At 55.3% G+C, this 23,651-nt stretch overlaps 1 protein-coding gene across 2 annotated transcripts; it reads left to right on the forward strand.

Moving 5' to 3' along the window:
- Positions 1–144: 144 nt before the first annotated feature.
- On the forward strand, positions 145–22,179 carry BATF (basic leucine zipper ATF-like transcription factor). Of its 2 annotated transcripts, XM_087746967.1 has the most exons (4): positions 145–1,925; positions 11,283–11,446; positions 18,680–18,784; positions 21,552–22,179. In XM_087746967.1, the coding sequence occupies exons 2-4, from the start codon at positions 11,396–11,398 to the stop codon at positions 21,756–21,758; spliced, it is 363 nt and encodes a 120-aa protein (XP_087603093.1). In that variant the 5' UTR covers positions 145–1,925; positions 11,283–11,395; the 3' UTR covers positions 21,759–22,179. The 2 variants fall into 2 exon arrangements, with proteins under 2 accessions (XP_087603093.1, XP_009472754.1); XM_009474479.2 differs by lacking the exons at positions 145–1,925; positions 11,283–11,446 and adding an exon at positions 16,580–16,861 and having other exon boundaries at positions 21,552–22,178.
- Positions 22,180–23,651: the final 1,472 nt, after the last annotated feature.

The raw sequence follows: 23,651 nt of genomic DNA on the forward strand, positions 1-23,651 counted from the left end.
CGTACGCTGTCCTCCTGTGCTCTGTCTGGGTCAGGCCACGGTGGGCTCTGGCCAGAACTCGGCACTGTGGCAGCATGTGCCAGGTCTGGCCAGGTGCATTCCTGGCCAAGTGGGATGGTGCAGTTGATCCCAGAGCTGGTTTTGGTGGTTCTCTGTGTTAGCAGCCATGGGCCAGGGGAATTCACCCTGGGGCAGCTGGAAACCTCACAGGCAGCTGTGACCATTGTCAAGCAAGAAGTAGCTCAGTGCTGCACCGAAGAGGGCAGGCAGGGCATGGCTTGCCAGCTGGAAAGGCAGAGGTGTGGGGCAGGGAGACCATCTCACCTGGACCTTCTTGTTTCAGGCCTGAATACATAACCTTGAACTCCTTTCAAGGATGAGAAAGAGATGGGGGAGCTGTCAGTCTGTCGCTGTGGTGGTGATCCCTTCATGGAAGGAAGTGGAGAACAGTTCCTTTGGGTCTCTGCTGGGTCCTAGCCTGTCCCCTAACTGACGTGCTGGGAAAACTCCTAAAGCTTGCCCTGGGCTTCAGCCAGTGCTGAGCACAGGGGTGCGGAGGTTGAGAAGATAATCAGCCAGGTGTGCTTCAGATGCTAGGACTGAAAGAGTTAGCATCCCCATATGAATAACCAATCCCTGACACTATTGCTATGTTCCTGACTCTTAGATATGAAGGCAGAGGTAAGGTGCCTTGGTCTGGACTGGGGCAGACCCCATCTCACATGTAGGCATCACTGAGGCTTGTCTCAGAGGAGCAGTGGTGCACCCAGTCTTCTCCCGGTCAGTGTCCTACCCATTACCAGTGTGGATGAGGCTACTTCTATGCAAAGTGCAGGTGAAAGAAGCTTTCAGCATCTGGTACAGATGCACACTCCAGCCAGGAGCACTGAAGTGGTGTTGGGGAGAAGGTGAGCTTGACCTAAGCATGACAACAGCATGGGAGGCCTTCCCTGAGCATGACTGCTTCTCGAGTGCATGTTTCTCTCTCTGTAGCCTCCTTTTCCAGCCCTTAACCTCTAGAGATATCTGACATCAGTCCTTTCCCTGTTTCATACTTTCTTCATGGATTTCCCCTCCCTTTCCATAATTTCTGTCTTTGGGACCTCCCAAAATGCTGCCAGCTGCCTTATTGAGTGTGAAGCATGTTGGATCTGTTACAGGGAAAGTTTTTGCCCTGGGAGGACTTGTTGGCTGAGGTGCTCTAGAGGGCTGTGCAAGGACAGGACCTGAAACAAAGCTGGTGGAGAAAAGCCATGTCTGGCCTGGCTCCCACTGCCTGCTGTGCAGCCGTTGAGGCTGGGCAGCTGTCCCTCTGCGCTGCCTTCTGCCCAGACCCAGCAGCGGTGGCTCAGACCTGACCCATTTCTCAACTGCTGTCAGGAGCCAGTCTTCATCCTTTGAAGAACACGATGCCTCTCATGGAGCTCTGCTGAAAGGATGCAGAGCACTTGCTGGGCCTGCTTCTCTCTTCAGGACTTTATTTCCCTCTGCAGAGTGTGCATGGTAATGAATTTCCAGGCTCCTGCAAGTATCAGTTTCCTCTTCGGTGGTCAGTGGGATCTCCCTGTGGGACATCAGATGGTCCAGCCACAGGCATCTCGTGCTTTTTCTCACCTGGAGAGCCTGTGCACTCATCTCCACGTGAAGGGATTCTCACCTGCCTGCCACGTACCTTCCAGCAGCACTGGCAGTGCCACGGGTCCAGGCGATGGCCCTTCCCTGGCAAACGGCCACGCTGCAGTAAAACTTCCTGCTATGGAAACAGCTGGCTTGAAAGAGAAATATAAGGTGCCCTTTGAAACCAAGCGCACTAGAAGCAGCTAGGAATGGCAGCAGCAGAAGAGCGATGGATCTACATCAGTTTAATGCTCAGCTCCTCCAGCCAAGGCTCAGGCAGGAGCTATCTGAGCCCTGGCAGTGCCCAGGTAGGTTTTTGCCCAGTCTCCTGTATGTCCTCCAAACAGCCTTTTGCTGCGTTCCAGTCAGTACCAAGGGGTTTGCCACTCAGTTTAGGGCATTTCTTTTGAGGGGACTTGGTTAGGCTATTTGATGTTCCTGACTCTGGTAGCATGTGCCCTCTCCAACCCCCCCTTAGCAGAGGTACAGATGTTGCCATGGGACAGGCGGTCCCGCTGGACACATTTCAGGCTGGTGCATTACAGTGGCATCTCCTGGGCATGGGCAGGAGCAGCGGGCGCATGCCAGGCACGGCCCATGTTGCTCCATGCCCGAATGGTGCTCCCAACCCCAAAGACCGATGGCTGTACCCATGTCAATGTCCTCCCACCTGGGACCCCGTCATGCAATGGTAATGCGGCTTTGCTGGGAAAACACGAGACACTTCTCAAAGGTCAGGCAGCCACCTCCTGGCCGTCCCACACCCACACAGCCTGTGCTGGGTGCACTGCGGGCCACCCCCGGAGCAGCAGAGCCGATGGTGTCACGTACTTCTGGGACAGGGCTTGGTGCCGCTGGCGCTGGAGCCGATAGCCTGGTAGATGTGAGGCTGCTGCCAGCCCCACGTCCCCGGTCCAGCCAGACGTCAGGCTGAACCCTGAGTCCTGACGGGCGCACACACACACACACACACACGCAGACTTGTGGATTGCTCCCACAGCTGGTTTTAGCTGGTCTCCGCAGCTGCTGGCACTGGGTACCGGAGCCCTGGAGGAGCGCGGCCCCACTGCAGCCGCTGGCACGCAGACCTCCTGTCTTAACTCGCCGTCTCGTCCAGCCTGAAGGCCGCTTGTGCTGACATAACCCTGCACACGGGGCGGCTGGAAACAGGTTTTCATGGGACCGTTGGCAGGCCGCTGCAGGGCGCACGGACTGGGGACCAGCGAGGCGCCGGGAGCAGCCAGCCGCCTGCGGCCGACCTCTCCCCCCCCTCCCCTCTGCTCCCGGTGCCGGTCCCTCTCCGAGCCGCCGTGGCCTCGCCGTTTCCCGCCCGCGTGCCTCCCCTTAAACCGCCCCGCGGCCGCTGCCGCCCCCGGCCCCGCGCCCCGCGCCCCGCTCCGGGCCGGGGCCGGGCAGCCCGGGCGCTCCCCGGGACAGGCGGAGGCGGCGGGGGCGCGGGCCCGCAGGCCGGTGCGGGCGGCGGGAGCCCAGCCCGCCGGCAGGAGGAGCTGCGCGGCCGCGGGAGCGGCCGGGCCGGGCCGGGCCGGGCCGCCGCCTGCCGCCGGGAGCGGGGCCGGGCCGGCCGGGCTGCCGCGGCGGGAGCCGGTGGGTGCTCCCGGGCGCTGGGCGGCCGCCGGGCCGCCCCCCGGCCCTTCTCGGCTCGGCCTTTGCCAGGGAGCCCGGGTGCCTGTCCCGGAGCGCCGGCGGTGCGTGCGCCGCTGCCCTGTGGGAGCCCGCCCGGGGCCCTGCCTCCGGCTCCGGGCCCAGCACGGGCACGGACCTGCTAGAGCGGGTCCCAGGAGGCCCGCGGGAATGGGCAGGGGCTGGGGCGCCTCTCCGGTGAGGAGGGGCTGGGAGAGCTGGAGTTGTTCAGCCTGGGGAGGAGAAGGCTCTGAGGAGACCTTGTTGCAGCCTTGCAATATTTAAAGGGGACTTATAAGAAAGATGGAGAGGGAACTTTTCCCAGGGCCCGTACTGACAGGACAAGGGGCAACAGTTTTAAGCTGAAAGAGGGTCGGTTTAGATTGGATATAAGGAAGAAACTTTTTGATGGTGGTTAAACACTGGAACAGGTTGTCCAGAGAAGCTGTGGATGCCCCATCCCTGGAGGTGTTCGAGGTCAGGTTGGACGGGGCTCTGAACAACCTCATCTAGTGGAAGATGACCCTGCCAACGGCAGGGGGGTTGGACTAGATGATCTTTAAAGGTCCCATCCAACCCAAACCTTCCTGTGATTCTATGGCTCGTGGTGCTGTCCCGCAGTGTCAGATGGTTCTCGTCAGAGATGTGAGCCTGCTCGGCATCGCTGGGGCTTCCCAGCCATTTCACCTGCAGGCCCCTCTGCTTGCAGGATACCTGAGGTGGCTCAACCACTGGGACCACCAGCAGTAACTCCCGGGGTGCCAGCAGCCCCCGCCAGCACATGGCTGTCTCCTGTTTCGTGAGATCCACGTTGCGGTCATAACCCTTGTGCTCCTTCCCACGCTCACCGATTCAGGCAGGAGCTTTCCCCAGGGCATGAGACCATGTTTTTCCTGAAGCCCAGGCAGATGAGCCCCATCACATTTCCGTTGCTTAGATGCCTGTCCCAGCTCCCTGGTGTCCTTCACGTACTACCCCCAGTTCCCTCTGCAAAGCCACTCTCGCCTCTTCTCCCCCAGGGAAAGGGAGGTGCCACTTTGCCCCAAAGCACCAGGCCTGAGGCAATGCTGGGGTGACGGGCTGAGGGTCCAGCTACTGTAGATTGGTGTGAGCACTCCACGCTCCATGCCTGACTCCCTTCTTGCCAGATCCCTGGCAAGTGCCAGGGCCCATGGGCAGCAGGAACCCACTTTCCCCACAAGGGTCCCCAGTCTTGCCAGCTCCTCACCCCTCTCTCCGGAAACCAGCTCATCCCAGAGCGGTTCAGCAGCCCATCGTGCTCCCCAAAGCTTGGTCGTGGCTCCCTTCCTTTCCTATTCTTCTCACCCTCTCCCCACCTGCTGCCCCCGTCCCCCTGCAGGTGCCAGCCCCTGTGTGCTGGCCTGGGGGCAAGGGCATCCAGCCCCCCCAGCCCGCGGCCGGTCACAGGCAAAGGATGCTTGGAGGCCGTTACTTTGCAGTTTTTCATAGTATCAGTCTCATTTTGTGTTTGAAAAACTGCCTCCTCTGCCCTTCTCAGCAGGGGCCGAGGGCGACTCCGTGACACTGCGGTAAATGGTATTAACTAACCTTTGCCAGTGACCTGCCTCTCTTGTTTCATTTTGAGCCAGGGGCAACAGGTATTCATTTATCTTTGTCTTTATTGGTTCTTCTACTCAACTTGCAGGAAAACAAGCCCCAAAAATCCCCAGCCTTGATATTTACCAAGAGACACGGAAACTGCTTTGATTACCATGGGTGCCAGACTGTGCTGAGCAGCACTGGCACCAGTGCGGCCCATGGCTGGGCAGCAGGACTGGAGCCGGGCAAAACTCCTGCACTGCCAGGATGATTGCAGACAAATGAGAAAATCCAACCGCAGCTTCCGTGAACCTGAAAATATCACCTGGTTCCCTGTCCTTTTGTACATTTTTTGCTTATTTGTGATCACTGGTTGCTGGTAATTGGCGCATGGGGGTGAGCCGGTGGGAGGCAGGCACCAGCCATGGGAATGGGACCATGGGCATCCCCAGCCACCGTGGAGGCACCGTGCTCCTGCTAGGCTTGGGAAACTGCCCCGGAGGGCAGAGCCGGGTGGGTCACTTCTCCCTGGTAAAGGGCATGAGCCTCCCCGCACTGTGTGGCTGGTGGGGTGGCCAGGGGCCTCTCCCAGCTGGGATGTGGGGGCAGGCAGGGCAGGTGCTGTCAGAGGTGTAGCCAGCGCTACAGTTCCCCCACTGCGACTGGATTTTAATTCCAGGTGCAGCTGGTGCCTGCGATGCCTCCCCAAGCCTTGGTGCCTGTGGCAGCCTTGGTGGCTCTGCCTGCACCCAGCTGGGTCTCCTGCTCAGCGCAGGCACATTTCAGCTCCTCACCGCACAGGTGGGGAGAGGGCAGAGGAGGAGCTGGGGCTGGAGCTGGGGCTTGTATGGAAGCACAGAGCAGTTCACACAGGCCAAAACCCTGCTCTGCAGACCAGGCATCGCCTGGGGCTGAGTTTGGGTCGGAGCTTGGCTGCAGATGCAGTGTGTGGTTTCAGGATGAGCGAGCTTAACATCACTGAGCCTTTGAGTTTGTCTGTCAGGGTGTGCAAGAAGTTAATCCAAATTAGGTGGGTCTGGTGGTGTAAAAACCCTCCACCAGATGCCCTGCTGCTGAGTTAAAGTGGGTTTACTTTGGTTTGGCTTTTTTAAGTGGAGTGACCGACTCAGGTGGTCTCCAGATGGGGGATGCATTTGGCAGCGTGGGCAATGGGTATGACTGCCCATGGTGATAAGCTCTTTGTGAGCAAAGCCTGCCTGGGGGGAGGGAGTGAGCCCAGTTGTACCAAGACCACTTTAATTCTGAATAAGAGCATCTGCCAAGGGGTTTATTGCACTTCAGTCACTTCCAGATTTAATATAGCTTAGCCACTCTGAATGTTTCTGCGCAGACAGGCTCTCAGTTCCCCATCAGGTAAAGGAATGGCTTCCCTCTCTCCAGCCCTGTGTCCAGCTGTCCGTGCAGAGCGTGAGCAGGGTGCCATGGGGTTTAGGGAAAGGTTAGCCCCTGGGGAGGATGAAAAACTCCTGTCACTTGAGGCAGGAGGTGGGTAGGACTGACAGCTCCACATCCCTGTCCAGCTCAAGGGACTCTGCTAGACAAAAAGGCCCCATGTTAGCAAGTTGATGGGCTTTTCCAGCCCTGGCTCCCAGCACTGCAAGCTGGAGCTCCTAGGAAATACCAGCAAGAAGCTACTTCCAGAAGCCCGCATGGGTCTCAGCAAAAGCAGAGTTTGGGTCTGTGTGACAGCGAGGTTTCACTGCAGCCTGTCACGTCTCAGATGAAGCTTCAGGAACAGGATCCTTTGCCAGTAACCACCACCCTGTGCTGATGTTATCTAGTTTCTGCAGAATGAACTTGCTGAGTTGTCATCTGTGGCGCCGTCAGGGGAAGTCCTGACTCCTGACGCTGCAGTTCCTGCCGCTGCTTTGCCATGGCCCCAATTCCAGCAGCACCGTCCGGGCTGGTTGGATTTGCTGGACACCTGCTTGTGCTGAAACAGCCAGGGGTTGTCAGGAGGCTTTGCCGCAGGCCCGCGGGCTCCCAGATCCAGTGGAGCCTTTAGGCAGGCTAACACGTAGTTTCTGGTTGAGGATAAAATGGCTACTGACAGCTCATTGCAAGGTGATGCTGAACGCCCAGTGACAAGACAGTTAGCAAGAGGGGGTTTGCGCTACACCTAACGTGTGGATATCAGCAAGTGCTTCTCAGTATGTGGGCTACCGGTTTCTGCAACAGCGGTAAACTCCGTGGGTTCCAGGCAGAGTCACTGCTGCATTACGTAGATGTTTGCCAAGTGAGGCATCCCTTTTCTTCTGTGCAGACCTTCCCTGTAAGCAAAGTGACCTGATTCATTCACCCCCTCCAGCCAGCAGATGACAGATGAGTGGCTAAGCTAGTCAAGGTGCTGGTGCGTGCTGGCACTGCTGTGTGACCAGGCAGGACAATGGCACCCCATGCTGCCAGCATTACAGGCTGGCAAAACCAAGCTCACTGGCTCAGACAAACTCTGCTGGGTGCAGGCACAAGGTGTTCGCTGTGTCTGCAAGGGAGAGGTGCAGAGCTGACTTAAATGTGGCTGCAGGCACCATCTCTGCTGCCTGTAGGACACCTGCAAGTTGCTGGCTCACGTGCACAAGTTTTAGGAGCAATGAAAGCTGCCAGCGTACCCTGCCAGGCCACCCTGTGTGTGACATGGAGCCTCGTTCAGGCAGGGCTTTGGGGCACATTTCTTCACCTGATAGCAACTACCCACCGGGGCTGCAAGGGCCAGGGCTGCTCGGTGGCTGGGTTTGTACGCTGGGGTAGCAGCACCTCAGCATTTCTCCCAGCCACGCTCTGGAGCATGCCTAAGCGCCAGCTGGCACCTAGCTGGTTTAGATGAGAGTGCCAATGGGTTCAAGGCTGTGCTCCAAATTCAGGGTGGAGCTACCCAGTGGGTCCCGCTCACTGTGCAGCGGTGGGGAAAGGAGGAAGGCTGCTTGAGGAATGGGATGAAGTCTACATCCATCCTTTATACCCATAATACCATCGTACATGGCTGTGGGGCAGCTTTCCTGGGGTGCTGTGTTTGCTTCTGGTTGCCCTGCTGTGAAAACAGGAGACATCCAAAGATGGGCGCTGACCTAAATTAGGGCTGCAGGAAAATTTCCCTATGTGGAGACTAAAAGTCCCACTAGTTTAGAGCGGAAACTAGTGAAATGCTGCCTGAGAGAGATGTACAGAGCAATGCCTAGCTTAAAGATAAGTCTGTTTCTCTGCTCACCCCCTCACAAGATGTTCAAAGAAATGGAAAGACAACTCATTTCAAACTGGTAAATTGACACACTTCTCACAGAGCCAGTAAACTGGTTTGTGCAGGTGGACAAGATGCCCTGTCGGCCAACAGTTTCAGAGCGCTCACAAGGGGTCAGGTATTGATACGAAAAACAAGGATACCCAAAACTCAGGACAAAGTTTGGCTTAAAAAAGATAGAAGATGGCATGGTTCTTGGACACCTACTTTGGGATTCAGGTACAGAATGGTAGGAAGGATTTTCTGTCTTTTTTCTCTCCCTTCTTTGAAGCCAGTGTTGGCAGGTGTTAGTGGCGGCAGGAGGACTGGCTCTTCAAGCCAGGGCCTGGCAGCAGCACTCCTGGCACAGCTTAGGGTGCAGTGCTTCTCCCTCATCCCATCTCCAAAGCACTGTCGGGGATGAGGTGCTGCTGAGAGCCCACAGGTCAGCTGTGTCTGGGCACTGGCACCGGCAGCCACTGCCAAAGCCGTAGGAAAAGCAGCCATGTCCTGGGAGGCTGGTTAAGGAGCACCTCTGTCATGCTGAGGCACTGAAATGCGAGGGTGGAAAGCACAGGATCGGTGGTCATCTGAAACTGCCCCCTCTGCCTCCCTCTGTCTGCTGCTCTGAGCCCCCTGGGAAACTTGGGGGGGTTCGCAAGCCCTCTGAAATAGCCAGCACTAAGCAGGTCCTCCCTCGTGTCTGGGCGGGGGACTGTGAACCTCTCTCCTCTTGTTTCTTTCAAGAAGGCGTTGAGGAGCCCTGAGCCGGTGGGGGGTTCAGGGGGGCAGACCAGGCACAAGGCAGGGGCTCAGCTCTGCCGCTGCCTCCCCTGGCAGCCCGCTTTGGGATGGGCTCTTTCCCGAAGAGCTGCCAGCAGGCGGGAGCTGTGCATGCCAGCCTGCGGGTGCACCAGCATGTGCCAGTGCAGTGCCCAGGGAGATGGGGCTTATATGCATTTATGTGTGTTTTGAAAACTCTGCAAGTGCAGTACTGCCGATCAGCGCTACTTGCACGGGCGCCAAGTGTACCTTCTGCACAGCTCCCCTGCCCTCGCCTTCACGGCCGCTCTGCTCCATGCTGCCTGTCCTCCCCCATGCTGCCTCTGACGCGCTGTGCTCCAGCACCGCTGGTACGAGCACCATGCATGCCTTGGGCGCAAGCTCACTGCACGTGTGCACATCAGTGCTGCTACTTGTGCTGAACACCTCCTCCAACCACGCAACATGAGCCGAAGAGCTTGGGAAGCACTCGATCCCACCAAATGGGGTGGGGGGAAGGGAGAACCAGTGTATACACCCCCCTTAAGCCAAAAGCGAAGCAGATCCCGTTGGGGTGGGAGTACAGTACTAGCATGAGTGCTGTTCACAGTCATCTCCTCCTGAGATGGGTGTCTCGGAGTCTAGCTGCAAGAACATGCCCTAAATAAGCTGTACTCAATCCTTGGGAGGCTTGAACATGTCTTATGGTGATGGGTGGTGTTGAAGAACATTTTCCTCTGAATGGGGTCATGGAGCAGCCATGTAATACACTCAAAAGTCATGCATTAATTTAAGAGACAAGTAATGCATTCACCCTCCACCCCCATGCCATGGGGCATGGCTGCAACCAATGCCCAGTGAACATCAAATGCCCTGTCAGGCTGTGGTCATCCCCTGGGAGCACAGTTTTTGCTGCTTGGTTGCTGTGGTTGGATTTGCTGCAGCACTAGCAGAGGCCCAAGGTTGGGTCCTGCTGCCACAGTGGCAGGGCTGGACAGTCACGCATCTCTCCTGCCCTTGTGTAGCCTGGAAATGTGCACATTGGGCAGCACGAAGGAAGCTGGGGCTATGGCCCCTTACCAGCACCAGTAAGTCTACCCCTGGGTGGATCAGCCCTTCTGGTTAAACGGGTCACTGCCCTTCCTCTTTGGGCCTTCCCCATCATCACTGAACGAGACTGCCACCGAGATGAGTCAAACCGTCAGACAACATCTGCACCCTCTGCACGCCCCGTCCATGCGCTTGGATAGTTCAACCGGTGGGCTCAGCCCCAGGCGGCGGAAGCAATGAAGCCCTGGTTGACTGGGGGGGCGTCTGGTGGCTGAGCCTTTTCGGTGCCTCAAGCGTGTACGTATCCAGTGTGCCTGGGTCTGTTTCTGGCCAGATCCCAGAAGCTAGACAGGGCCTGTGAAGAGAGCAGTGAGAGAAAGTTTGGCCTTCAATGGATGTACTCTGCCAGGATTTGGGATCTGCTGACCTGGACAGTCATGTAAATGCACATCTGAGTACTTGCTCATGAGCCGCTAAGTCCTGGCCAGGAAAAGATCAGAGGATGCTCAACTAATTACCCAACCAGTCCATATGTACAGGACCTACAGAAGGAGATTGTGGTTCATCCCTTCGGTAGCCTAGGTTGAACGCTAATTATCTGTGTCCTGAGACTGAAACTCCTGTATGTGTTGGAGATCAGACCTTGACAACCTCCTGCCAACGCTTCAGCTGGGAGGCTCTGGCCAGGCTTGCTCTCCCCCTCCAGCAGGGTCCGATGGACCCCAGCTACCTGGAGCTCTATGTCCATATCTGGAAAGCCAACACATTTGACCTTTCCTTTCTATAGTTTCCTTCTTTTAAAATACAGACGTAAAAAGCATTACTAATTAAAGTCAAAAAAACCCATAAAAGTGGCAAAGCCAGGTACCCAGAAATGGGTCTGCCTGGGCAACCTAACTTCAGCTGTTTTGTGCATATGATCACCTCTTGCATCTTGCCCTGGATTGCCATCTCTCCAGCACCCAGGCTGGACCTCGGCCAGAGGGAACACTGCGCTGGTCAGCTAGGCTGCCTCTTTTCTGCACAGGGCTGGGAAACTCCTGTCCAGTTGGTGAAGCAAGGGACTGCAGAAAGAAAGGAGGGCCTCTTGGGTAGATACTTGGTGCCTCCCTGGAGAGCTGGGTCTGTGTCTGCCCCTGCCTCGAAGTTACTCTGTGAGTCGGTGAGCCGCATAAGCAAGAGCTTTCACAGGAGCAGCAGCGTGTTCCTCATTTGCCGGGGCTGATTTACAGAAGTGCTAAAAGTTTGCAGCTGCAGTCACAGACATCAGGAGCTGGGGTTTGGTTAAATAAAGTGCTATATAGAGCCAAAACCACTGAAAAATTAGATCCTAGTTGGTTCAAACTATGTGTCCAAAATGAATGATTACTTATGACCTAAATCTCTCTTTGTCTCTTGTTTTGCAACTGTTAAATAGGGATAACTCCACCCCCGCACCTGAAAAGGTGGCTGAGAAAACAGCTTCATTAATAGCCCTGAAGCACTCACTCAGTGCTGCAGTGATGAGCACTAGAGAGAATCCATGAAGAAATGGAAAAGCAGGACATTGGAGCAGGCTCTGGCCACAGGACAGCGATGAAGGTAACGCAGCCATCCCAGGGAAGAAATCTTTGTGGCTCATGCAGCTATAAAGCACAGCATGTTACATGGCATGAGGGTGTAAATGCAGTGTGCTTAAGGGAGCTAATTCTGGGATTTCCGTACTTTTGCGTGTTTGATTTACAGCCCTTGTCATTTATCAGACATTTGGGGTGTAAAGTACCTGTTTCCTGTACATTGGCAGGTTGTGCCCTGTAAGGGCTGAAAGTGTTTGCGTGATGGGCGTTTGCTGTCTGCTAGGTGGGATGAATTTGGTGGGACTACGCTTGAGCTCTCCTGCCACAACCTTGCTCTTGTACTCACTCGGCTCAGCCAAGATGGAGCTCACTCAGCTCTCCCTGGGGATGGAGACGAGCCATCCTGCCAGCTAGGGAAGCTGCCCACGTTGCAGACAGGACCAACATGTGCTGACAGAGCAGGACACGACAGAAGCTTGTCTGGTAGAGAGCAAGGACTTTGTTCAACATCACCATTCACTTAACATCTCTTATCAGTGCTGAATCCCACACAAAAGTCTTCAAACTCATGTAGGCAATGATAAGCAAATTATTGTAATTGTCCAAATATTGTAAGAAATTATTTGCATAAAATGCTACATGCGAAGCAGAAACAACCTTGGTGGTTTACAGGAGGCTGAAGTTGGTAGCTGCTCTAGGTTGGATTTTTAAATAGCACTATGCACTGAATGGTCATGCAAACAAGACGGGGGAGATGGATGGGGTGAGGTGCAGTTTTGAACATTGCTGCCGTAAGCCTGCAGCAGGTGAGAGGGCTGGAGCAGCAGGTTTACAAGGAAACTAGCAACCGCTGCTGCTGAGGAAGCTGTTTGCATAGGTGGGACATAGGGACCTTTCTGGACTTTGGAGGCAAAGGGACTGGCTGCAGATAAGGCTGAGAAATGCCCCATGTGTTCTCTGGGCTCTGAGGAGCCCATCTTATTAGCTTTTTTTTTTTTTTTAAATGTTCCCAGGGTCTAAATAAGGAAAAATAACTCTAACCCATCCTACAGAGGCAGGATTCAACCTGGACCCTTTCCGACAGAGGTTTGTTCCCAGCCTCTTCATATGAAGGGGCTTGAATAACTTGCTTGAACTGCCCATCCCAAGGTCTTCCTGACCTCATCTTGCTTCAAACCTCAGACCTGAACCTTTCCTGCCACAGCTGGAGCCCTGTGCTTCTTATCCTGCGCTGGCTGCGCAGAAAACAGCTGACCACCCTTTCCATTACAACCTAGCAAAGACTGCTCCTTCCTCCCCACCCACTTCCCGCCCCCAAGACTTCTCTTTTCTAGGCTAAATGGACCCAACTTCTTCACTCCTTTCTCTCAGCACAAGATTCCTGTGTATTTATCCTTTGTATTGATTTCTTCTGGACTTTTCCGCTTCTGGACCTGGGACTCTGAGCGGGTCCTGGCCCTGCGCAGGCAGCGTGCAGCAGTCATCTCCTCTGCCTTGCACCCAGCACCCCAGGCCAATACCCAGCCCCCTTGCAACACCTCCGCGCTGCTGGCAAGGCTTTAGTTTATGATGCTCTGCAACCCCCAGATTTTTCCTTGCCATTCTGCTGCCCAGTCGGTTATTCCCCAGTTCTTCTACCTACATCTCACTTTGCTTTACATTTGCATTTGTTCTTGCTGAACTGCATCTTGCTGCTTTCAAACCATTTCTCTGGCAGTCGAGAGCACGTTAAGCCCAGCCTCCAGAGTCCCTGCAGCCGCTCTGTCCTGGAGAGAACAGGACTCCCTTCAGCAGTGCCTGCTGTTATTCAGAACAGAGAAATGCAGAACTGGATGGCCCCATCCTTCCCCTAAAAACCTCTGGAAATATCCCTGCTCCATCAAGCTGCTGGTGTGGCAGTAACAACACTTGCGAGTTCATCCAGTGCCACTGACAGCGATTTCACAGCTACTGTGATTAAGATCAAGAAACCTAAACGATCCCAGAGGGAAAGTCAGGGGATGTTATTCATGGTGTAAATGTAGTCAACTAAATCAAGCACAGAGATTAGGAGGTTGGCTCCTCAGGCTTCCCCTGATAGCAGGGGTGAGGGAGACCCTGGGGGGGGGACAGCAGCTCCCCATGTCCCCTGCAGCAGGCGCCCAGGGCAGCGCCCGGAGAGCCGCGAGCAGATGCTGGTGGAGCCACGCTGGTGATCTCTGCTGCTCTGGGCTGGGGGATCACAGCCGGAGGAACGGCATGGGGCACTGCCTGTGAGGAGGCAACACGGGTCCTGCCCAGCCCAGGGGAGCACTGTGAAGGCTCTGCCCACCTTCATACTAGGAGACACTGTCTCATTTACAGCACATTTATTCATGGCTCATAAGTGACAGGAATTCATTAGCATCGTAGCCAGCTTGAGGGCGAGGAGTATGTTTGGGCAAGGAGGGATGCTGTCTTATTCCCACTCAGCAAGACCAAATGTCCAAACTCTCTCCCATGATGTTGCTCTCTCCTGAGATTTCTCCAACAGCTGTTAATAAAAGCCCAGCTCTGGGCAAACCAGGGTGCAGCTCAAAGCTTCCCTCTTGTGGATCAGAGAATAGCCTTTGCCATAGCCATGTTCTGGACAGTTTTGCACTGACCGTCCAGCTCCTGCCAGGCCACCCAGCTTCCCTGCACTGCCTCCTGCCAATGCACCCGCTGCCTTCCAGATCACCTCTCTTCAGCTGCTGGCCTCGCTAGATACAAAAGGAGGCAATTCAGCTTATTTGCCCAATAATGGAACAAGGATATTTTTCCTTGAGGAAGGACCCCCCCCCTCCATCCTGCCTTGAGCAACAGCAGCCTGCAGAGCAGGGAGAGCCAGGCGGTGTCTGAGACCTGCTGACCAGTAGAGGAGCGTGGGTTTCCTTGGGAGAGCGGGAATCCAGCGGCGTGCTTCCTGGAAAGGAAGTGCTGCACGGGGTTGCAGAGTTCAGAGGAAGTGTAGTGATGCAGCGAGCGAATGGATGCTTCAATGGTTGTGCTGCTCACGGTGCCTTGGGAGGCCTGAACAAAACTCCCCGCGAGCCCCTTGTCTCAATGGTGCCTTCGGTTGCCCCATTCCCGGAGCTGGCCGCGCCAGAGGAGCCCTGCCTGCTACGGGGGGCTGCACTGCCAGGAGACGGGGTCCCTCAGGGTTGTTCATGCCAAGCAAGCAAACCCTTGCAGCCATGTTCGAAAGAGTGGAGGATCCTAGCATTTCCCTACAGCACACCCGAAGAAAAAATACATTCAATGAAATGTGAAATGTTCAGATGATAGGGCCAAGGGTAGCGCACCAGTGCCACGGGATGTTTCTAAAGAGGGAAATGGGCCAAAACAGAGTGGTTTTGCTACTAGAGCTAGGCCAGGCGATTTCCCTCAGCCACCCAGCCTGTAGCCAGCCCCATGCGGTTCTCGCTTTTGGCCATGTTTGCCCCTGTGTTGGCTCCATGAGCGGCAGGGCTGGGAAGAAATGCCAGCAATGCCCACCGAAGTCTGCACATGCTCCAAGCCTGTGCTCCTTTGCGTGTGTGCTTTCTGTGCTGCAATAAGGCTGCGAACCCAAAGCTGCCGATGCTTTTCCCCTAATGACAACTGCATCTCAAGTGCCCTTGCTGATGTCCTGCTGCTGAGACTTGCTCGGTGCTTCTGCTTGAGGCAGGAGAAACTCAACCAAAACACCAATATGCAATGAAAACCAGTAAGTGGGAACTGGGAATTGCTGCTTTCCACAGGAGTGGGTTACTGTGGATGGGTTCGTGCCTGTTTCTCTATCTGCTCCGCAAGGCACATGCGAGAACTGAGCTGCTCTGAAGATGTGTGCTCCTGTCTGTGGATGGAGAGCCTGTTGGCATGTGGCCCTGGTTCATCCCACTGGCTCTGGTGACATGAGCAGATCAGAAAGCAAATGGCTCCTACTTTGGCACTCTGCTCCTGCACTGTCACCTCCAGAGCCACTAGCATGGGATACCCTGAGGGCACTCCTGAAGCACTGCTGTCCCAGGGGCTGCTTGCACATCTTCAGTCTACTGAGGCTCGTAGGAAGGAATGGAAGCAGTCCCAAACAGCACAGACCAGGGGAGAAACAAGGGGATGCAAAGCAGCTTCTCTTTGCTACCATCCGCATGGGCTGTGCCCAGGTTGGGTTCTGGCAGAGTGACAATAGCAAGGTAAAAACCTCCAACGTGCCGTAACGATCCTGTCACCCCATAGTCCTGACCCACGTCTTCTACTGCCAGGTGTGATGAGAGGGGGCTAGAGGGGAGCAGGCAGGGAGTCAGGACCCCTGCACGACAGTCTCACATCCCCTGGTGTGTAGCCAAGCTCATATCATGGCATGGAGTGAGAATTAGGTCTCAGGTTTGGTTTCTGGGGCCATAGACCATTAAGTTTACAGCACTTTAATTTGTGTGCCAGGGTTGATATTCCCCTTATGGGCCAGCGGTGAGGTACTAATGAATGTTTTAAAGTGCTGAAAAGCTTTGCCTTATGGAAAATACCCGTCCTACCAAACCTGGTCCAAATGTTCTACGATCCCGAGACTTTCTTCTTAGGTGGGACTGGTGCTTCATCGTACACACGTGAGCCATCTGCACAAACAGCATTTACGTGGCACCCGCTGAGGGTACCCGTCCCCTCCCCGGGACCCACGTCAATGGTGTCAGGGGTGGCAGGAGGGGGCGGGTGGGTTGTGGGGAGGTGGGTGGCTGCCTGGGAATTTCCCCAGCTGGGCTGGGGTGGCGGAGGCTGCCCGGGGCTGGACCGACCTCCTGCCCACACAGGGCTGGCACAGCACGCGGTGCCCCTGGAATTTCTGGGGCTCCCGGCAGCACCTCCTCCGCACTGCCCTCCTTTGAGGGTCCAGGTTTCGCAGCCAGAGCCGGGGCTTTTCTTCCTTTCCATCTCTGCTGTTTGTCTTAGAGAAAACCCATCTCGCTGTTTTTCAACCGCCTGAAGGTGTTTTTCGGGGGTTTTTCAGGCTATTTTGAAGCTCATTTTTCCCAGATGTGCTTTTTTTTCTTCTTCTTTTTTTTTTTTTTTCTTTTTTCTTCTTCTGTAACTTTTCTTCTTCGCCTTAAAGTTTCCGGCCACGTGACTTTCAGCTTACATCCCCGAGGTTCTGAGAAACCACAGGAGGCCGAGACCTAAAGGGAAGGTGCAGAAGCTCCAAGAGGAGAGGCAGAGAAAGTGGCAGAGCGTGGGGCAGGAGGACAACGTGCCTCCGGGACAGGCGAGAGCTGGGAAGCCAAGGGCCACCTCAGGGGGGACAGAGGAGGGCAGGTGAGAGGGAAGGGAAGCGAGACAGAAGGCAGGCACACCAAGAGCACAAAGGAAGCTGAAGAGGCCCTGGGAGCCAGAGACAGGAGCCATGCCCCACAGCTCCGACAGCAGCGACTCCAGCAGCTTCAGCCAGTCTCCCCCTCCCAGCAAGCAGGTAAAGCAGGGACCCTTTCCCAGCTCCCCCCGGCTGGAGAGTCCTTTGGGGTGGGCCATGGGTGGGCAGGAGGAAGGGTGGCACCCACTGCTGGCGTTTTCACAGCACAGTATGGCGGGGCTTTCTAGGAACGACTGTGGGGAGAGGGATGCGGGGCTGAGCCGAGAGCCCCGGCAGGAGCCCCAGCCACCAAGCTGGGTGTGGGTGGCGAGAGGAGGCCCAGTTACCTGGCACTATGGTAGGGGCAAGTGGGGAAGCCTGGACCCCTGGGCACGGTGGGCCCTGCGATACGTGCCGGGCAGGCAGCTTTGGCGTGAGAGTCAGTGCTTTTGTGAGGAGCCTGAGCATGCAGCTCCTTGCCATGGACCGGGATGGCTCAGGGGCAGCCTGCCTGCTTCCCACTGCCGCGGACAGCACTCAGGACCCAGAAAAGCCCTGCCACCTTGGGTCTGCTTTCTTTTCTGTTCAGCCTCAGAGGTTTTTCATCTCAGTCATGCTTGACAGAGGGATTTTGTTTTGTTGCACAGCATACCTTAATGGTAGGTCTTTTGCTGGCAGATACTGACACAAGTCTGAGGTATTTCCACTGCCTTTGCTGGCTGAGCTTTATTATATCTGTCATTTACCATTTCTCCAGGGCTGGCAACAACGGCAAGTACCTGAGACTTTACTCAGAAGTCTTAGGGATGATCAGGGCAGATGATTTTGGGCTTGCAACCAGGGATGGGGAGGCATTCTGGTAGAGAAGGGGACAAAGCACAGGGGTTGCCAAAGGATAGGGACTGGACTTGGTGCAGGATGTGGGAGCTGCCATATCTGAGACATTTGTAGGGTATTGAAGGCAAGGATAAAACGGTTAAGTTCAAAGAAAAGAAAAGATCTTGGGCGGGGTGGAGGGGGGAGAGGATGTGGACAGACTGATGGGCTGGGAAGATAACTTTTGTGGCTGAGTTTTGTAGTCCTGTGGAGAAGCGGTGGTGTGAATGTTAGAGAGTCCACAAAAGAGGCAGTGCAATATGAAAATAGAAGATGAAACAGACTGTGTGACGGTTTCAACTGTCAGAAGGCAGCAGCAGGACCAGATCTCAGCAGAGAACGGCTGCTGAATGAGGCTTGTGACCTGGAGACCGGTGCTCTCCCCTGCCCAAGGGGCTTGGGAGTGCTGCAGTCAGCATTGCAGGCATTGCTACCAAGGGACTCCAGAAAAGAGCAAGCACAGAGATCAGAGAGCTGGAGAAAATGAGATCTGGGGAAAATCCAAAAGCTCTGAGTTTGTCTAGGTAAACAAAGCAGGGGCCACTTTGCACTGTAAGGGTCTGCAACAAATAAAGCCTGAAGGAGAAGGGTGATGGAGAGAGGGTGGGACCTACAGGGATGAAAGGAGGAAAACAATGGCTGAATCTCTGGAGAGATAGTTTAGCCAAGGACCTGGAATGTCTGCAGTGCCGTATCCCTGCTGAGAGACAGGGAAGGGAAAGGTTTTCTGTACAAGGAATTCAAATTGTCTCTGTTCCGGAGAGAGGTCCTTACTCTGGTCCCTCAAGCCACATCCCAGGCCTGTGCCTTGATGAAGGTAGAGTGGTCATTTCCCAGCTGTGCTGAGATGCCCAAGGGTACCAGACTTGCCCCTCCTGGCAACAGGGATGCCAAAAGCATCACACATCCCTGGGGTATGACTTTATCCTGGTGCTGAGGGTGTGTATCCCATGTCCTGTGCTTCAGTGATGTTATCTGCTGTGTCCCCTTCCCACCTACTGCCCTGCAGGAGCAGGGTGAGGGAGGGGATGCCCCAGTCATTTCCATGCCTTGTTTCCCTAGGACTCTTCTGATGACATGAGGAAAGTCCAAAGGAGGGAGAAGAATCGGATTGCTGCCCAGAAGAGCCGCCTGCGGCAGACCCAGAAAGCAGACACGCTGCACTTGGTGAGCACTCCCACCCTTCCCCATCCCTGGTGCTGAGGGCTCACATAGGGGACAACGTGCTTTTCCCCTGGGGACTCGGAGCAGAGATGCTCAGTTGAGGCAGGACAGGAAAAGTGAGGCCAGGGCAGGATGTAGGAGTCAGCGCTCGTAGCGAGAGCATACAGCCCAGGATGACTGCCACCGAAGCATTTAGTTTTGCAGCTAGTTTTTTAATCCATCTTTATCTCTCAATCTGACATTACCAATTTCCTTTCCTAACCTCTTCTGACCGGCTCAGTCAGAAGCTCTTTGAAAGCACTGGCTCACCCGGGCTGGCTCACCCTGGGTTTGTGCTTCATCCTGTCACTTACACAGCGGTGCAACAATGTACAAGGATGCTTTTCTGAGATGGCAGCACTTTGTACTCATTGGTATGGATGATGGTGCGATGTGGAGCCGAATGGGCTATCTCCTCTGGTCTGTTCCCTGAGATGCTGTGCAGCGTAGATGAATAAATATTAATAATTTTCTAATATTTTTAAATGTTTCCATGGTAGCGCTTGTACCCCTTTCTACATCTGAACACTGTACAGTACCTGGAGGCTTTTCCTGTTGGTTAGCATGGCTTTTCCCCCCTTTGGTTTCATCCTGCTCTCCCACTCTCCTCCTGTGGCACCGTGGGCACACCTGCAGCTCTTCCCAATGTGAGGAATTAGGCATCTGCTTTTCAGGAGGGCTGGTCACTTATGGCTGTGTGTGTTTGGGCAGGAATGTGTGGTCAGTGTTGGAGCACAGAGGCTGGGCTCCTTTGCATTTTGCACGCTGGTAAGTGCAGTCCCACGTGTTTTGGGCCACCGGCAGGCAGGATGCAGAACACACAGCCTGCAGTGGGCAGAGACCATCTTTATCCCTGCGCTGGGCTTGGCTGCCCTGTGAAAAGTGGTAGTTAGGCTCATGTTCAAAAAAACCATCCTTTGACTTAGTGGTCTTCTTATTCCCCCAGAGCCCCATTTTTTGGGAAGAATTCTTGAGAAGCCGGTCCTGAACCTTCCTCCTTACATAATGCCCTCAGTCCATGGTTGGAGCTGGGTTTAAGACAGAGATTTTACTCTTTTCTCAGTACCTGATGATCCTTCTAGAGCTGACATGGCTCTAGGCTGATTATGTTATGTCTGTCAGCAGTGATGGGTCTGGGCGACTGCCTGAGAGGGGTGAAGAGACACCCTTTCCTTGGGGTCGGTGCTCTCTCCAAGGTAATCCTAGAGGTGGATGTGGGCTCTGATCCTCCCCAAGGAAAATTCTGCCTAGCTGTGCACCGAGAAGAACTGGGCTGCTCTTCTTAGAGCAGATGACAAACCACTTGCTTGCAAGATTACTACTGCTCAGCTAGCATTGATAGCACGCATTCCTTGCCTTCCCATGGGGATGGGACCAGGGAGGCTAAGCCCAGTTTTGTTCAGACAGAGAGGATCCTGGCAGGCAGCTGGAGAAGCGCAGGGAGGCAAATAGAGGATGGATGGTGAATTTTTGCTAATGTTTTTCCAATTCCTGGCAGACAGTGACCCCCTGCTGCTGCTGGGTTCGTTCCCTGAGTGCTCTTTGCCGTTGGTTGGCTCTGCATCACGGACTTCGCTTCTCTGATGTGGTTCTGCCCGGAAGAGCATGGCTTGGCTTGAGCTATGGTGGTATGAAAGGAGCGAGCAGCTCCATCTGCCCCAGGGCTTTGTAGCTTGTGTTTTGAGGGGAATGAGTCACAGGGAGGCTGGGGCTCCCGGCCCCTGGGTGATTCCCATCAGCTCCTGAGTTCAACGTCAGTTATGATTTCCAAAGCATGTCACGTCTGAGATGCTCGTTTGCTGTGCGAGCTCCTCCTGTGACAGCTGCTGTAGCTGCTAGGCGCGTTTCAACCTGCGTGCAGAGAGCGTGCACTGTCAGAAGTCAGCATGGCAGCGGAGGGCTGAGTGGAGGGGTGACAGGTTCACTTTGCTGAGGTGGTGGTGCAGCTTTCCAGGGCCTCAAAGCGCTAAGTCCCACTTTAGCTGTCTCGGCTGAGTTTGCAGAACCTGCCACCGCATCCTCCTTCCCTCCTCTGGTCTTGCCCAGGCTGCTGGCTCCATGGTTGGTCGGTGCCTGGGATGCTCCAGCCTGGAGCTGACTGCACTTTGGCAACAGTAGAGGTAGCAAAGGCTGCGATGCTCTTGGGATTGTTGAGACAAGGCTAAGCATCATTATTAACCCCTTTGTTGTTATTCTCATTAATAACTATTAATTCAGTTCTTCTGAGGCCTTGGTTTCTCTTTTCTTCTGACTCAAGCGTCTCCCCCTCCTCCCCACTGTGCCGCTGGTTTCCCCGGCTGCTAGCAGGAAGCAGTGAGTCTTTTCTTTCCAGGGCAATGACAGGTTTCCTGTGGCAGGTGGTTTTCTGGTTAAAGACGGCGGTTATTCAGTGCACCCTCCCCCCGGACGGGCGGCCCGGGAAGCGGCCGGCAGCGTGCATGTGCGTGAGAGGGAGCGAGAAAGCCTGGGCGGGAGCACGCCACAGTCACTTCTCGTAAGCCGGGGCCGGGGAGCGCGGCTGGGGCCACCAGCATCGCGTCCGCACCCGAGCCCAGCCTGGCCGGCTGGGGGAGTGGGGTTTGCCCAGGCGCAGCTCTGTGCCGAATTTACCGGAAACTTGTCATTCTGGAAAATCTGCGGGGCAGAGAGGCGCGGGACTGCGACCCCCATGTTCCCAGATCATTCCTGCGGCTCCCGCACTGAGGAAGCCCCTGTGGTTTTGTCTCCTCAGGAGAGCGAAGACTTGGAGAGGCAGAACGCTGCCCTGCGCCGGGAGATCAAGCAGCTGACGGAGGAGATGAAGCACTTTGCCTCGATGCTGAGCTCCCACGAACCGCTCTGCTCCATCCTGACATCCCCTCCGCCGCCTCCAGAAGTGCTTTACGCCACACACTCCTTCCATCAGCCCCACATCAGCTCCCCACGCTTCCAGCACTGAGCCAGCCAGCAGGACGGCAGCCTGCCGGCTCCACCGACAGCAAGAAGCAACTTCGTGGGGCTCGCTTTTCCATCCAAGAGAGAGGGACGGACGGACGGACACCCCTTCTCAAAGTGTGTACTCTGAGTGACTTGCCTAAGACTTGCTCCCTGTGCAGAAATGGCAGAGCCACCAGGAGGCATCTTTGGGCAGTTTCCAGCTTGGATCCTGGGAAGAGGAGGCATTTGCAAATGGGCACCAACCCCCTTCCCCAGTGCTTGCTTGGGGACACTGGCAGGAGCGTGTGGCACAGGCAGCCTCCGTGTGAGCAACTGGCTGCGGCGTGCAACAGCTGGAGCTCCAGGGAGAGGAATGGGAGCAGGGGCAGAGGGGAAGGTTGGGGGCCACAGAGTACCAGGGCAAAACTGGTTTATTTTTGTAAAATAAAGATTGAAAATGCTTAACTCTTTGTTTCCAAAATAGGACCTGAGCCACTCCTAAGGCCTGGCATGACACAGTGAGGACGCAGGCAGCAGGAGCGGAGAGCCTGGAGTTCAGGGAACAGCCCTGTGTGTGCTGGTGTCTAATCCAGCTGGAACCCCACATTTAGAAAGGGAGCCCATGTGCATGGGTTGGGCAGGCTGGAGAGCAATGGTTTGTGGGGTGATGGGGTCCCTGGGGAAGATGGGTCCCTCCTTGCTGCAGGGCTGGACCTGGCTAATGAGTCTGACGTGCTATGTAGCATCACAGGTCTCTTCCCCGCTGACCCCCTCAGCTCCCTGCTGCCGATGGATAGACCTCCACATGCTCCCCTTGCCATGTGTGGAGGTGCACTGCCATATCGTGTCACCTCAGGTGCGGGTCTTGGTGTGCTGGTGGAGCTTTTGGCTTGACCAGCAGTGCAGCTGGGAAGGAGCATCACAGCATGGAGGGGGGTGCTGATGCCGTGCTGGAGTGCACAGAGGAAGCAAGACCTAGCAGAACCCTTGCTCCAAGGCTATAAGGCACGTAGCTGCAGCCTACGCTGTTTCCCCTTCCCCACCAGTCACAGCTCCATAAAAGGCTGCTGCAGTACCTCATGCATTGAAGAGGATGAAACCTGAAAGGCCAGTGAAGAGTAGATTAGTTCTGCAGGGTCTGATCTAGTGGACACACAAGCTGGTCCATACAGACGGTCTCTGCACCTAACACCCCACCAGCCAGCAGTCCACCTATCAGCCCCACTCTATATGCAAGGCTGAAGCTCACCTGCCAGTGCAGGTCCTATTGCTAACACTGGCTCTGGACTGCTGCCATCTCCAAGGAGCATCAGCTGCAATTTTTTTCAGCAAAGGCTACCACAAGCAGTGCTGCTAACATAGGCTTTTAACTGAGCTAAATGGACCCAATTTGTAGATACCCTTCTTTCAGGCACAGAGAAGCAGCATATTTCCAGATGGGTTTTGGCCCATCGTCATAGTCCTCAAGAGTGGTTTGGAAAAGTCTGTAATGTGCTGTGCTGTGCCCATTTTCTGTCTCTGGTTCGCACTAATGGGATGATAACCAAACAGTGCCATTCCTCATCAAGCTGTCCTCAGGAGAGGCACAGGTAGCACCGCGATTTCTCCTGCCATGCCCTGTTAAGAGGCTGGTGAACCTTCTGCCTCCAGCTTCTGTGCCGGCATGGGAAGCACCTTGGCCAAGGATGCCTGGTGTCAGCACATTGGCCTGGGTGTCACCACCCCACAAAAGCAGTGCTGAGCCAATGGGCAATTGCACTGGCCCTTGTCTGTGCAGCTCTGCCCCCGCCCCGGGGGCGATGCTCACACATAGGGGAGGATGGTGGTTATTCCAGTTGGGAAGCTGGGTTTCTCCATATAGGACATGCAGAATACATCTACAGGCAGCAAAAAGATTCTAACAACATTCACAAAA

The sequence above is a fragment of the Nipponia nippon genome, unplaced genomic scaffold (genome assembly GCF_047370975.1).
Source record: "Nipponia nippon isolate SJK-2023a ecotype South Korea unplaced genomic scaffold, ASM4737097v1 scaffold_11, whole genome shotgun sequence".
Taxonomy (NCBI): Eukaryota; Metazoa; Chordata; class Aves; order Pelecaniformes; family Threskiornithidae; genus Nipponia; species Nipponia nippon.